We start from the raw sequence: 16,400 nt of genomic DNA, 5'->3' as shown, positions 1-16,400 counted from the left end.
TGAAGTATAGGACTGGGGTAAAGTATTTGTGTGGTGGTGAAGTATTGGGTGGGGGCAAGGTAATGGGATGGGGTGCGGTATTGGGGTGGGGGTGAGGTATTATAGTGGGGGTGCAGTATTGGGGTGGGGGTGAGGTATTATAGTGGGGGTGAAGTATTGTAGTGGGGGTGAGGTATTGGGGTGGTAGTGGGGTAAAGTGTTTGTGCGGTGGTGAAGTATTGGGGTGGTGGCGAGGTATAGGAGTGGGGTAAAGTATTTGTGTGGTGGTGAAGTATTGGGTGGGGGCAAGGTAATGGGGTGAGGTATTATAGTGGGGGTGAAGTATTGTAGTGGGGGTGAGGTATTGGGGTGGTAGTGGGGTAAAGTATTTGTGTGGTGGTGAAGTATTGGGGTGGTGGTGAGGTAATGGGATGGGGTGCGGTATTGGGGTGGTGGTGAGGTATAGGAGTGGGGTAAAGTATTTGTGTGGTGGTGAAGTATTGGGGTGGTGGTGAGGTAATGGGATGGGGTGCGGTATTGGGGTGGTGAGGTATAGGAGTGGGGTAAAGTATTTGTGTGGTGGTGAAGTATTGGGTGTAGGCAAGGTAATGGGATGGGGTGCGGTATTGGGGTGGTGGTGAGGTATAGGAGTGGGGTAAAGTATTTGTGTGGTGGTGAAGTATTGGGTGTAGGCGAGGTAATGGGATGGGGTGCGGTATTGGGGTGGTGGTGAGGTATAGGAGTGGGGTAAAGTATTTGTGTGGTGGTGAAGTATTGGGTGTAGGCGAGGTAATGGGATGGGGTGCGGTATTGGGGTGGGGGTGAGGTATTGGGGTGGTAGTGGGGTAAAGTATTTGTGCGGTGGTGAAGTATTGGGGTGGTGGTGAGTTTTAGGAGTGGGGTAAAGTATTTGTGTGGTGGTGAAGTATTGGGTGTAGGCAAGGTAATGGGATGGGGTGCGGTATTGGGGTGGTGGTGAGGTATAGGAGTGGGGTAAAGTATTTGTGTGGTGGTGAAGTATTGGGTGTAGGTGAGGTAATGGGATGGGGTGCGGTATTGGGGTGGGGGTGAGGTATTGGGGTGGTAGTGGGGTAAAGTATTTGTGCGGTGGTGAAGTATTGGGGTGGTGGTGAGTTTTAGGAGTGGGGTAAAGTATTTGTGTGGTGGTGAAGTATAGGAGTGGGGTAAAGTATTTGTGTGGTGGTGAAGTATTGGGGTGGTGGTGAGGTATAGGAGTGGGGTAAAGTATTTGTGCGGTGGTGAAGTATTGGGGTGGTGGTGAGTTTTAGGAGTGGGGTAAAGTATTTGTGTGGTGGTGAAGTATAGGAGTGGGGTAAAGTATTTGTGTGGTGGTGAAGTATTGGGGTGGTGGTGAGGTATAGGAGTGGGGTAAAGTATTTGTGTGGTGGTGAAGTATTGGGGTGGTGGTGAGGTATAGGAGTGGGGTAAAGTATTTGTGCGGTGGTGAAGTATTGGGGTGGTGGTGAGGTATAGGAGTGGGGTAAAATATTTGTGTGGTGGTGAAGTATTGGGTGGGGGCGAGGTAATGGGATGGGGTGCGGTATTGGGGTGGGGTGAAGTATATTAGCTTGAGGGTGATGCTGCCTCCCTGTGTGAATCACATAGACGCGCAGTTACAATGATACTCTGGTCAAACTCCCACTCTGGAGCAGTTGGCGCTACTATAGGTAATAAAACGTCCGCCAGACGCAACCCGGAACCTAAAGTCGTGGCTCTTGTTTCCGGTCGGGGCTATTTGTTGTTACTCCGCACCAAAACAGAGGCGAACACTGATTGGTGGAGAAGGTCGCGCTGTGCAGCCGCTGAGCATGGCGGACAAGCGGCTGGTAGTAGCCTGGATCAGTAAGGCGGAATGGGAGCAGGTCCTGGAGTATCTATACAGCCGGGACTGCAAGCTGCAGCGGGACGCGCTGCACCAGATCTCCGCCTGGAAGAGCAGGTGAGGGGCGGGAGGTGTGCAGGATGTGTAACCGGTATAAGGTATCGTGTCATTTATTTCCCCGCCGGTATAGAGTATGTACCTAGTGTGGTGCTTTCTTACCGCCCGCTGTACTGTTTGGTGGGGCGCCGTGCAACACAATGACTCATGCGTTCAATATGATGGCACTATTAAAATCTACCACGGGCAGGCAGATTCCTGTATATAGTGGTGCTTGAGGTAAAACTGCCCCCATGGCTGCCGTGTCCATGAGTCCCCCATGTCACTCAGTGTGAAGGGCTGTGCATGGTAGGGTAAATTAGTTAGTCTTGCCCATGTTGGTAAGTGACCGGAGTCCCCAGGACCTGGAGCGAGCCCCATAACCTCCTTCCTCGGGGTTATGGCAGCCATGTGGGCAATGTTAGCTCAAGTACCACTATATACATGAATCTGTCTGCCCTTGTTACATTTTAATAGTACCATCATACTGATTGCAGTACTGATTGTGTTCCACCAGGACATCTGTGTATTTTCTTTTGTCATCTTTTGTTCATGTGTTTACCTACATGTTTGTTCTATATTTGTTTGTTTAAATAACAGTATTATGTTTTTGTCACAAAACTCCTGACGTCACCTATCTGATGTTGGTGACTCATTCTAAGGTTATGTCATCATCATCTGATTAAAGTAGAGGTGTAGTCCAGTGCTCTAGCTAAAAGCACTCTCTTTAAATAGTCTATAGAAACTACATGACAAAAAAAGATTAAAATTGAAGAAAAATAAACATGTTTCAAGTGGATGGTCCACCATTACTTATGGATAAATACATACTATGTACCGAACAATCACCTTTTTCTTTTGTTCTGCTTTTTGTGGACTAAATAAAGAAATAATAAAAAAATACTCTCTTGGTTTCATATTCATTTGTTCACTGGCATTTAAGCTGCCCTTGTTTACCAAAATGAGCAGGGTCTGACAAGTCAAGTGTGCATGGGTTCCTCCATGTCACCCTAGTGACATTTATCAAGGAAAATAAGCATTGAATTTGATTTTTATTATCTATTCACCTGGGTCTCCCTGTTTAAAATAAGTTTTTGTCTATTGAGAAACAGTGTTTTATGGGGCAGTTCTGGAAGATGAGGATGAATGGCTTGGAGGGGTATTCATATACCCCATGTTTGCTTGGCTATTTTTTAGAAATCCCATAGAAGTGAATGGAGGGCGCCATACATCGGCAGCCACCCCTGTATTGTCAGCAGAGCAAAATCGGACCCATTTTTGATATGGGTGAAGCACACAACTATTATACATTTATGACGTGCTCTGGGTGTGACGTAAATATCTGATATGGAAATAACTTTTTAATGATGACAATATATCTGACACTCAACTTTCCTTTGTTCCCTATATCCGATCACTCATTTGATCATGTCACCTGCGTCTTAAAAACATCTCCAAAGTCTGACCTTTTCTCACCTTTCAAACTGCTAAAACTCACAGTCACTCTCTTTTTCACTAATCTTGTCTAGACTACTGCAACTCTCTTCTGATCGGTCTCACTTTTATTAAAGAGAGAGAGAAGATTCAAAAATATATAAATAAACTGGAGCAGTGGGCAGCAACTAACAGAATGGTTTATAACAGGGAAAAATGCAAAATACTACATCTGGGCAATAAAAATGAAAAAAGCATATACAGAATGGGAGGAATAGGGCTAAACAACAGCACATGTGAAAAAGACTTGGGTATACTAATAGATCACAGACTGAATATGAGTCAACAGTGTGAGGCAGCAGCAAAAAAGGCAAATGCAATTCTAGGATGTATTAACAGAAGCATACAGTCTAGATCACGTGAAGTCATCATTTCCCTCTACTCCTCTTTGGTCAGACCTCATCTGGAATATTGTGTCCAGTTTTGGGCACCACATTTTAAAAAATACATCAACAAACAGGAGCAAGTTCAGAAAAGAGCGACCAGAATGGTGACCGGTCTGCAAACCCTGTCTTATGAGGAAAGGTTACAGGATTTGGGAATGTTTAGCCTGCAAAAGAGAAGACTGAGAGGAGACTTAATAACTGTCTACAAATATCTCAAGGGCTGTCACATTGTAGAAGGATCATCTTTATTTTCATTTGCACAAGGAAAGACTAGAAGCAATGGGATGAAAACTGAATGGGAGGAGAAACAGATTAGATATCAGAAAAAACTTTTTGACAGAGTGATCAATGAGTGGAACAAGCTGCCACGAGAGGTGGTGAGTTCTCCTTCAATGGAAGTCTTCAAACAGAGGCTGGACAGACATCTGGCTGGGATGATTTAACGAATCCCGCTTTGAGCAGGGGGTTGGACCAGATGGCCCAGGAGATCCCTTCCAACTCTCCGATTCTATGATTCTCCTCTCCAATCTGTCCTGAAAGCAATCTACCTTTCTGTCTAGCCGCTTCACCAAAGCCTCCACCTTGTACCAGTCATTACACTGGTTACCCATTCAATTCAGATTACAACATAAACTCTTCTCACCCACAAAGCCTTCCACAGTTCTGCACTACCCTATATCTCCTCCCTCATCTATCAACCTACATGTTCTCTCTGTTCTGAAACTGACCTAAGACTAACATCCTCCATAATGCAAACCTCACACCTCCTTCTCCAAGACTTCTCCTATGATGCGCCAGTTTTTTTTTCAAAGCACGTTACCTCAACTCACTAACCTAACTCTTCCCTTTTCCCTCCTTCTAAACATTATTCAAAATCTGCTCCCTCCTATTCATCTGTCTCCACACCCTCCATGCACATGATAAATGCAGCTGATGACCGGATCATGCAGTTTTACATAAAAATCTCTATTACAATTTTTGCATCTGAAATGACAAGCACTTTTCACCTACTGTGGGGGCAGGGCTCTCACTCCTAATGTAACTGTTTAAACTGTCTGACCTTGTATTGAATTTCTTGTCTGCATATGTCCCCACTTAATTGTAAAGTGCTGCTGAATATGTTGGCGCTATATAAAATACTATTTATTATTTATTTAATGATGTGTGCGCTGATGTTCTCTGCTACACCAGTGGCGATGTATAGTGAAGTTGCAGCTGCTTCTTGTTGCAGGTATGGGAACAACAGCATGCCCCTGGCTGTAGAGTGCACCGCTGATCTAGTGCGGTGTAAAATCCTTGATGTTAGTGGTGGAATGGGAGAACAAGAATTGGAGTTACTTTATGGCTTGGCTCTTGTCAGGTAAGCATGTTATTGTGTTTTTTTTTTTTTTTTTTTTTTTTTTTTTTTTTTCTTGCATGGTAAGTGTTTTGGTGTGTGTGTAATTTTTTTTTTTTTTTTATCTGTCATAAAGCGCTAAAGAGATGGGTCTTCTTATTTTGTGCTAATTTTTATGGTCTCTACTAAGGGGTAGTCACGCACAGGGTAATAATGCAATGAAGTGAGCAAAACCCTGCTGTAATTAAATAAATAAAAAGCAAAAGTGCATTTAATTCAGAATTCTTAGTAATACTGTATTTGATCAAATATAGCATAAAAGCCGTCCCAAAGTTGACAAGGTGACTCTGTGATCAGAGCGATCCTACACTGCCTAATATTAAAAACCTTATGTGTCAAAGTTGAAGACAGTGTGTGAATAAGGGCTGGCAAAAGGGCTTGGTCCCAACCAGTGGCCACCAGTCAGGGGAAAGCCTTTAAATACAATTTCCAGCTCAGGAGAGGGAGGCCACACCCCAGTTTGCACAGAGTGCAAAGATACAAAGAAAAAAAAAACAGAAAAACTGAGCTTGGTTTGAGTTGGTACACATGCAGCATATAAACGCATGTTCACATTGGCCATAAAGCATACAAAACCTACAAGAGACAAAATTAGAAAAATCCTGCTGTAATTAAATAAACAGCAAAAGTGCATTTAAATCAGAGTTCTTGGTAATACTGTATTTGTCGACGGTGGGACGGCTTTTATGCCATATTTGATCAAATACAGTATTACTAAGAACTCATTATTTAAACACACTCTTGCTTTTTATTTAATTACAGCAGGGTTTTTCTCATTTTGTCTTTTGTAGGTTTTGTATGCTTTATGGCCAAGGTGGACATTTGTTTTATATGCTGCATGCATACCAACTCAAATCAAACTAATGTTTTTTAATAATGCAGTGAAACCTAAAAATGTACACCCAGAGAATGTTGTGAGCAATTGCCCGTAGGGCACCAACTGTGAAAACTGGCTATGTACATTTGTATTCTCTCTCAAAACCCCTTAACTCCCCCTGTTTGGTGCAGGTTCCAACGATGAGTCTGCACATTTTCCAGGACATGACAGCTGATCTGTACAATTGACATGTGCCCGGAACAGCCGCCGGTGGAATCAAGATTCACCCATAGCTGGTAACATGTTAAATGCCGCTGATAAACTCCGACATGGTCATTTAACATGCACGCGCAGGAGGCGCGTCGTTACCCCCCTCCCATCGGCACCCGTGTCTCATGACACTTAGTTGCCATGACAACCCGGGGTCAGGAGAAGACCCATGTGGCTGTCATTGCTGGATAGCTAAGAGCGCTGCCTGGTGGTCGGCACTCATCGCAAGTGAGCTTTTCTGCCACATAGTGCAGGGCTGTAGCAGAGGCGATCAGACAACTGCAGCTTCAAGTCTCCCATGTGGACTGTTAAAGCAAGTAAAAAGTAAAAAAAAAAAAATTTAAAAAATAAAAGTTCAAATCACCCCCCTTTCACATCCCACTCAAACTAAAACAATAAAAAAAATCAAACATACACATTTGGCATTGCTGCATTCAGAATCGCCCGATCTATCAATATATAAAAAGAATTACTCCAATCGGTAAATGGCATAGCGAGAAAAACAAAATGCCAGAATTACTTTTTTTTTTTTTTTTTTTTCTTTGGTCGCGGCAACATTGCAATAACGGCGATCAAAAGAACGTATCTGCACCCAAATGGTATAAATAAAAACGTCAGCTCGGCACGCAAAAAAAAGTCCTCACCCGGCCCAAGATCCAGAAAAAGGCCGGGATCAGACTTGCGAGAAACTCAGACAAGTCTCGCACGTCGTTATCCGGCACTGGCACTCTGATCGGAGCGTTTAGCTGCATACAAATACATGCAGCTGAACGCTCCGGTCCGAGTGCCGGCGGCAGTGCCAGGTATTGACTTGCGAGACTCGTCCTAGTTTCTCGCAAGTCTGACCCCGGCCAAATGGAGACGCTATGGGTCTTGGAAAATGGCAACTTTTTCACCACTTAGATAAAAAAAAACCCAAAAAACCTAGACATGTTTGGTGTCTATGAGCTCATAATGACCTGGAGAATCATAATAGCAGGTCAGTTTTGGCATTTAGGGAACCTAGTAAAGCCAAGTGTGGGATTGCAATTTTTTTCAAATTTCACTGCACTTGGAATTTTTTTCCTGTTTTTATGTTACACAACATGGTAAAACCAATGGTGTAGTTCAAAAGTACAACTTGTCGCGCAAAAAAAACAAGCCTACACATAACTTTTTTATTTTTTAATAAAAAAAAAATAATCAAAAAATGAAAATGCAAAACAAAAAATACCCCTGGTTGTTAAGGGGTTAAACTATATGGCGGATGTACAGTGGCATGTAAAAGTTTGGGCAGCCCTGGTCAAAATTACTGTTGTGAACAGTTGAGCAAGTTGAAGATGAAATCATCTCTTAAAAGGCCTAAAGTTAAAGATGACACCTTTCCCTTTGGTATTTTAGGCAAAAAAAAATGATTTTTTTTTGCCTATTTTAAAAATTACAAAAGGGAAAATTCGCCAATACAAAAGTTTGGGCATCCTCGGAGATTTGTGTGCTCAGATAACTTTGATCAAGGCTTCAGACCTTAATTAGCCGGTTAGGGTTATGGCTTGTTCACTATCATTGTTAGCAAAGGTCAGGTGGTGGAAATTTTCCAGCTTTATTAAAACCCAGTCCCCTCTAAGCTTGTGCCAAGAACAGTAGCCATAAGTTATTCTACGCAGCTGCCTAGCGTGTTTAAAATGGTGGCTGCCCACAGAGCAAGATAAGGCCATTAGAAGATGGCAAAGCGTTTTCAAGTTGCCCTCTCCTCAGTTGGAAATGTAATTAAGAAATAGCAGTTAACAGGAACAGTGGAGGTGGACATAAGGTCTGGAATACCAAGCAAAATGTCAGTGAGAGCTGCTGGTGGGATTGCTAGAGAGGCAAATCAGAACCCCCCCCTACACACACACACACACACACACACACACACACACACACACACACACACACACACACACACACACACACTTGACTGCAAAAGACCTTCAGAAAGATTTAGCAGACTCTGGAGTTGTAGTACATTGTTCTACTGTTAAGAGACGCCTACAGAAATATGGCCTTCATGGATGAGTCATCAGAAGAACACCTCTCCTGCATCCTCGCCATAACATTCAGAATCATGCAAAGTAACTTGAAAACAAGTCATGTGGACCAGTGGGGTTAAAATAGAACTTTTTGGACACAATTAATAAAGGTATGTGTGGAGAGAAAAAAGGGCACAGAATTTGAGGAAAAGAGCATCTTGCCAACCATTAAGCATAGGTGTAAATCAGTCATGCTTTGGGGATGTGTTACAGCCAGTGACACGGGGAACATTTCACAGGTAGAGGGAAGAAAGGATTCAATTAAATTTCAACAAAGTCTTCATGCAAACAAAACACAATCTGTAAAAAAAAAGCTGAAGTTGAAAAGAGAATAGCTTCCACAAAGGGATACTGATTGTAAACACACATCAAAATCCACAATAGAATAGCTCAAAGGGGGCATGCTGAAGGTTTTACAATGGCCCTCACAGTCCCCTGATCTGAACATCATTGAAAATCTATGGCTAGATCTCAAAATAGCAGTGCATGCGAGACGACCCAGGAATCTCACAGAACTGGAAGAATTTTCCAAGGAAGAATGGATAACCATCCCTCAAAACAAGAATTGAAAGACTCTGGCTGCAAAAAGCATTTACGAGCTGTGCTACTATGTACTAACCATGCATATATAATTTTTTTTTTTTTTCCCACTAAACTACAAAGGAAATGTGTCATCATAAACCTAAGGGCATTTTGAGATCACTTCATCTTGCTTAACTGTTCACAATAACAGTAACTTTTGACCAGGGGTGCCCAAATTTTTACATGCCATTGAATGTATTTAAAAAACAAACCAAGAAAAACCCACTATTTCGGGACTTGGATAAAGGTCCTCTTTAACCCCTTTTCGACATCGGGCGTACATTTACGCTTATTTCGGACTCCCTCCCTTTTGAAGTGGGCTCTGGCGGTGAGCACACATCTTTCCCGAGACATATCAGCTGTTTTGAACAGCTGAAATGTGCCCGCAATAGCCGCAGGTGGAATCTCTATCCACCTGCGACTATTAACTAGTTAAATGCCGCTGTCAATCTGACAGCGGCATTTAACAAGTGCTTCTGGGAATGCGCACATCGGTGACCTGTTACGTTATCGGGGGTCACCGGTGTGTTTGCATGACAACCGGAGGTCTATGGTTGTCAGTGCCGGCTTGTTGTGTGCGCCATAGCAAGTGAGTAAATCTGCTGTATAGAGGCGATCTGATCAACAAGCAGGTGGGAATGTGTATATAAACGATCGGCCCCACTGTGGAGCGGAGGGACAGAGTTTGAACAGTGATTATGTGCCGACAGTCCTTATTTTACAAAAAAAAAAAAAAAAAACTGTCGGCACATAATCACTGTTCAAACTCTGTTTCTCCACTCCACAGTGGAGTCGATCATTTATATACACATTCCCACCTGCTTGTTGTCCCCATATCTCCATTTCTTTTGGCAGCTCTGACTTCATAGAATAAGAGAAGGGAGGTGACAGACGAAAAACAAGCAGGTGGGAAGGTTATTTAATGACTGGCCCTGCCATGATGCACGGAGTGCCTGTACTTGGTTTGAACAGTCATTCTGTGCTGACAAAGGTCCTTTAACCCATGAAGCTTTTTTCGGTTTTGCGTTTTTGTTTTTCGCTCCCCTCATTCCCAGAGCCATAACTTTATTCTGTCAATATGGTCGTGTGAGGGCTTATTTTTTGCGGGACAAGTACTTTTGAACAACACCATTGGTTTTACCATGTCATGTACTAGAAAACTGGAAAAACAATTCAAGTGCTGTGAAATTGCAAAAAAAGGGCTTTTTCACTAGGTTGACTAAATGCTAAAACAGCCATTATGATTATTCAGGTCATTATGAGTTCATAGACACCAAACATGACTAAGTTCTTTTTTTATCAAAGTGGTGAAAAAAAAAAATTCCAAACTTTTTTTTTTTTGTAAAATATCATTGAGTATTATGCATAGTATACAGTTGTAGCCAACAGTTTTGAGACTGACACAAATTTTGCTTTTCAGAGTTTGCTGCTTTAGATTTTATAATGGCAATTTGCATTAAATGTAGATTGTCTTTAAAGAGTGGTCAGGTGTATTTCAGCCCTGATGCAAAATGACCTGCTCACACTTTTTTTTTTTTTTCATCAGCTGCAGATCTCACTTCCTCTGGATGTCAATTACATCTCCAGAAATGAATATAAGTTTTATTTTACTTGAGTGGGGAAAATAGGAATTCAGAAGAGTTTGGCCCAGTAGTGGAAGCAGGGCTGTGGAGTTGATATAAAATGGATGGACTCTGACTCCTAAAATATATAATACATTGGGTACAGTAGTACAATGCAGGATGTGCTGTAAATTTTTCATAATTTGAGAAAGTTATGAAATGTCTGTCCTTTTCCTGATGTAAGGATCTGGGCTTTTAGTTGAGATGAATCTGTGCTGCACTTTATGTACATGCTCAGTAGTGACCAGTGCTGTGGAGTCAGATGAGATGAATCTGTGCTGCACTTTTTATGTACATGCTCAGTAGTGACCAGTGCTGTGGGGTCGCACATTAGACGAATCTGTGCTGCACTTTATGTACATGCTCAGTAGTGAGGCAGTGCTGTGGGGTTATAGATGAGTTGAATCTGTGCTGCACTCTATGTACATGCTCAATAGTGACCAGTGCTGTGGAGTCGTAGATGAGATGAATCTGTGCTGCACTTTATGTACATGCTCAGTAGTGAGGCAGGGCTGTGGGGTCAGGGTATGTATGTGCTTGGTAGTGAAGCAGTGCTTTGGGGTCAGTTAAATGGAGGAGTCAGAGGATTGGCTTACTGACTCCACAGCCCTGAGCCGAAAAAATGGGCTGGGGCTTGAAAGCTTTGTTGTATTGTTTCCTTGGAGGTAACCATTGTTAACACGTGCAGTTGTCATTATTTTGCATCACAAGTTCTTTGAGACATTGCTATATGTAAGGTTGCTCCTAAATCGACCATTTATCTGATCTTAGAGGGGTTCAATTGCTGTGAAGAAGGCTTCCAAGAAAGCTCAGCAAGTGCCAGAGCCGTCTCCTAAAGAGGATTCGGTTACAGCAGGGGTGGGCAGTTTTTCCGATGTGCCATATGAGAGACGTTGAATGTTGTGGAAGCTGAGCCAATGGGATGAAATTCTGCTAAATGTTAATAACATATAAATTATTTTAATTTTATCAACTTAATATTGAGAAGAATTAAGTATGTAGACATCCCCCTTTATAACGGATGACCCCATACACAGCCCCTCTATGCATTATGAGCCCGCACATAGCCCCTCTATATACAGTATGTATTCCCTGCTGTCTGCATCCCGAAAATGCGGATACCGGTACATCAGGTGGCGGTGGTTGGACGGCGGGCGAGTGCGTGGTGCCACCAGTGGGCCACTCTCTCAGGCTTTTAAATGTTTCAGTAGGCTGGCAGGACTGAAAATGCCAGTGGGCAAGAGCCGCCAAGAGCAAGCGACACTACTGTCCTCCTTCTCCTGGACCTGTCCTCTGCCTTCGACACTGTAGACCATTCCCTCCTGCTACAGACTCTCTCATCTCTTGGCATCACAGACTTGGCCCTATCCTGGATCTCATCATACCTAACAGACCGAACATTTAGTGTCTCCCTCTCACACACCACCTCCTCACCTTGCCCCCTGTCTGTTGGTGTTCCTCAAGGCTCTGTCCAGTACCCCTACTATTCTCCATCTACACCTTTTGCCTTGGGACCGCTCATAGAATTCTACGGTTTGCAGTATCACCTCTATGCCGATGACACGCATATCTACCCAACTGGACCCAACCTCGCCTCCTTACTGACTGAAATCCCACAATGTCTGTCTGCTATCTCAGCCTTCTTTGCTTGCTTTTTCAAACTGAACATGGACAAAACAAAATTCCTCATCTTTCCCCCATCTCACTCTACCCCTCCACCTGACCTATCCATCAATGTCAATGGCTGCTTTCTTTCCCCAGTCCCGCACGCTTGGTGCCTTGGGGTGATCCTCGACTCTGCGCTTTCTTTCAAACCACATATCCAAGCCCTCGCCTCCTCCTGCCGCCTCAAACTCAAAAATATTTCCCGGATCCGCTCATTCCTCAACCACGAAACCACAAAAACACTAGTGCAGCATATCATCTCCCACCTCGACTACTGTAACCTCCTACTCTCTGGCCTCCCCTCTAGCACTCTGGCTCCGCTCCAGTCCATCCTACACTCTGCTGCCCGATTAATCCACCTGTCTCCCCGCGCCTCCCCCCTATGCCAGGCCCTTCACTGGCTTCCTATTGCCCAGAGGCTCCAATTCAAAACCCTAACCATGGCATTCAAAGCCATCCACAACCTGTCTCCTCCATACATCTGTGACATGGTCTCTAGGTACCTACCCGCACACAACCTTCGATCATCTCAAGATCTCCTTCTCTACTCCCCCCTTATCTCTTCTTCCCACAACCGCATACAAGACTTCTCCCGTGCTTCCCCCATACTCTGGAACTCTCTGCCGCAACACATCAGACTCTCACCATCAACGGAAACCTTCAAGAAGAACCTGAAGACCCACCTGCAATGATCCTCGGTCTACTGAACCACCGCACGACCTGCTCTACCCTCTCCTACTGTACCTCACCCATCCCTGTAGACTGTGAGCCCTCGCGGGCAGGGTCCCCTCTCCTTATGTACTTTGTGTCCCTTGTCTTACACATGTTTATTATACTTGTCTATATTTCCCCTTTTCACATGTAAAGCGCCATAGAATAAATGGCGCTATATAAATGCATAATAATGTGACCTGCGGCTGCACTCTTCCCGTGTCTGAGCTACAGGATCCTTTTAACACCAATGTAGACCTTGCTCAGGAATGGCAGATGCCAGTGTGCATAAACTCAGTGACACAAATGTATTTGGAGGCTGTTTGTGTGTCAAGATGGGCAATAAAGATACCATTTATCGCCAAGAAAAACATCAGTCCAGAGATTGGACAAGGGTAAAGTTATTTTCTGACACCCCCTTAATCCTTTTTGGGACATCCAGAATAATGATTTTCAGGGAAGGAAGGGTGAACCCACCATGAGTCCTGTGTTCTGCCAACACTACAGCATCCTAAGACCATTCTTGAATGGGTTGGTTTACCATCCAGGGTAGTTGGCTCACTCACAATTATGTCTGAGAACACTGTCATGATTAAAGAATGTGATCTAAATGTCTTCCAAGAATAACGTCTCCTAATCATCCAGGGGCAGGTTGGTGATGAACAATGCTTTTCTTCTTCGTCTCATTGGGGGACACAGGTACTGTGGGTGTATGCTACCTCCCTCTGGAGGCTGACACTAAGTAAACAACACAAGGTTAGCTCCTCCGCCGCATACATCCTCGCCCTGATGGCGGGCGGAAACCAGTTTTATGTTTAGTGTCTTTGGAGGCACACGTGTCTGGGTCTCTCACGCGTTGAGTATCGTCTCCACGTATCCTTTCCCGCACCGAGGGACATATCTGGGCCATTTTCCCCAGACATCTATTTATTTATTTTTTTTTTTTTTTACTATGAAGATTAGACAGGGGCAACGGATCCTATTGAAAGGGTCCGATTTCCCCAAACCATCAACGGGCGAGCACGTGTGAGTGTCCCTCCACCTATCCTCTCCCGCGACGTGGGACACGATGCCGGACTTAGCCCTGTCCACCCCTAGGTATGGAAACCATGGGCTTGTACAGAGTCACAAGACTAGTCTGTGTGGCCCCCACTGCTCCACCAACGCTAGACGGCGATGCTGCAAGGCGGCGGACGGTCCCTCTCCTCAGCCCTGGAAGGAGGACGGAGTTAGGGTGCCTGCACCATCCTGGATTTACCCCCTTTCCCCTCTACCTGATCGGAGAGAGGTCCGTGTTCAGCAGTATGGAGGGGATGGCCAGGGAGGGCCCTGGGGCGTTCTTCAGACTATCAGCAGAGGGGCAGAATGGGGCTACTAAGGTCCCGGCCCTCCCCCACCCTTACCCCCACGCAGCAGCTGGAAGGTAGGGTGACGATGCGGTGGAGCAGGAGGGGACGCGGCGTGCCTGGCGCCGATAGACGTGGCGTGGGTATGCGGCGCCCGGCCCGCCCGCCGCGGGCGGACCTTGGAAATCCAGCCTGTGGCTTTGGCCGGTGGTAGGCCGCGGGTGGAAGTCCTGCCCCCCGGCGCGACGTCGCTTCCGGCGGCCCTGGGCGGGCGCCAGATAAATTGAGGCACCGGTTTTGCTGCAGGGTTGGCCGCAACCAGGAAATAGTAGTCGGCCTGCCTGCAGCAGGATCACGCAGAGGAGGACGTGTGGGGGACACAGGACCGGGTAAGTGCGGTCCCAAACGGTGACACGCAGCAGAAGTGCTCCCCCCCCCAAACCAAAGGGCAGCACTGAGGCAGGGCGGATTCAATATGGCTGGGAAAGGGAAGACGTACACATTCCTATACGCTGCATGCATCGCCTGTAGGGCCTCATTTCCACGGGCACAGAGCAATAAGTTATGCGAAGCCTGCAACTCCGAACGCGCCCAGTAGCCCTCCCTTGTATCTGAGCCCAGGGATTTAAGTCCTCTGGAATGGGCCCTATCACTTTCGCAGTCTATGGCATCCTTTACAAAGGCAATCGAGTCTCTTCACGCCCCGGATAGTCTTAAGGATAGTGCCACGCTGATCTGGGAGGGGTCCTCCACCTCACAGGAGCCTCCGGCCTGCAGGGGCCACTCTCATTCCGGGCAGACGCAAAGGAAACGAACCCACAGGGCATCTCCCGGCCCATCCGGTGCCTCGGCATCCGTGAGTTCAGCATCACGTTCGCCTTCACCAGTTGTCGGGAGCGGGCAGAGTTCAGATTATGACTCAGATGAGCCACTGGACCTAGATACCCTGGGGTCTCGGGAGACAATTGACATCACCTTGGCATCAGGCCCATAAGGTATCCTTCAAGCGGACTAAGCGACCGCATAGTGTTTGGTTCTCACCCAGAGTTTGAGTAGATAGTGCAGCGTCATAGGGAACGGCCGGATAGGCGTTTCTCGGGCCAGAAAACGATAAACGCAAGATATCCGTTTGCCCCGGAGCTCTGTAAAAAATGGGCAGAATCCCCAGTGGTGGATCCACCAGTGTCACGCCTGGCCTCGAAATTCATGTTATCTGTACCTAGTGGCTCTTCTATCAACGACCCCACTGATTGGCTCATAGAAAGTCTGGCTCGCTCAGTCTTTGAAGCCTCAGGATCAGCACTCTCTCCTCGTTCGCGGCAACGTGGGTAGCCAAGGCCATGTCGTCATGGTCAGTCATTGAACAAGTTCTTGCAGGATAGGGACCTGCCTACAGAGGTGTCGGAGATCGCGAGTCAAATCGCTGTGGCTGGTGACTACCTAATTAATGCTTCCTTGGATGCAGCCAATTGTGCAGCGCTCGTGGCCGCATATGCGGTAGCCATTAGGAGGGCCCTATGGTTAAGGACTTGGCGGGCCGACTCTATCTCCAAGAAGTCATTAACTTCCCTGCCTTATCAGAGTGATCGCCTGTTCGGGGAGAAATTAGACCTGCTCATCTCTGATGCCACGGGAGGAAAGAGCAGCTTCCTTCCGCAACAAAGGACCAAGCAGCCGCTTCGCCAAGCTTGGGTATGGTTTCGGGCCTTTCGCAACCCCGGGCGGACGGCAGCAGCCAGCTCTGCCTCCCCAGGTCGCTCCAACCAGGATAGGGAGTGACAGGTCTCATATAGATGGGTCTATATTGGGGAGAATGCGTGCTCGCCGGCCCAGAGACCCTCAGCCAAATGACTTGGACCACTTTTTAGGCGACATCAGCAGAGTAGGTGGCCGCCTGCTCTGTTTTCGCCAGGTCTGGGTCACAATAGCACGCGACTCATGGGTGGCGGAACTGGTGTCCGCAGGATACAAAATAGTTTTTCTAGTTTCCCACAAAAACGATTTTTTCTGTCTCTGCTTCCCAAGATGGAATCCCGGGCAAGGGCGTTGCTAGGGGCCATCAGCGCAACGGAGTCATTGTTCCCGTACCAGAGCACGAAAAAGGGCAGGGTTTTTATTCCAATCTGTTCGTGGTCCCCAAAAAGG

The 16,400-nt window shown here is 45.9% G+C and overlaps 1 protein-coding gene across 1 annotated transcript in view; it reads left to right on the top strand.

Annotated features, from left to right (window-relative positions):
* The first annotated feature begins 1,654 nt into the window (after positions 1-1,654).
* Positions 1,655-16,400, top strand: part of LAS1L (LAS1 like ribosome biogenesis factor) — a 73,469-nt gene continuing 58,723 nt past the window's right edge. The window contains exons 1-2 of the mRNA XM_073547579.1: positions 1,655-1,939; positions 5,030-5,158. Of these exons, the coding sequence (XP_073403680.1) occupies positions 1,809-1,939; positions 5,030-5,158 (260 nt within the window). The 5' untranslated portion in view covers positions 1,655-1,808. The remainder of the gene's footprint in view (positions 1,940-5,029; positions 5,159-16,400) is intronic.

Source organism: Dendrobates tinctorius, unplaced genomic scaffold (genome assembly GCF_039654945.1).
Source record: "Dendrobates tinctorius isolate UK_male_01 unplaced genomic scaffold, ASM3965494v1 ptg000154l, whole genome shotgun sequence".
Lineage (NCBI taxonomy): Eukaryota > Metazoa > Chordata > Amphibia > Anura > Dendrobatidae > Dendrobates > Dendrobates tinctorius.
The sequence above is the reverse complement of the archived record's forward strand: the minus strand, read 5'-3'. Positions and strand labels throughout refer to the sequence as shown.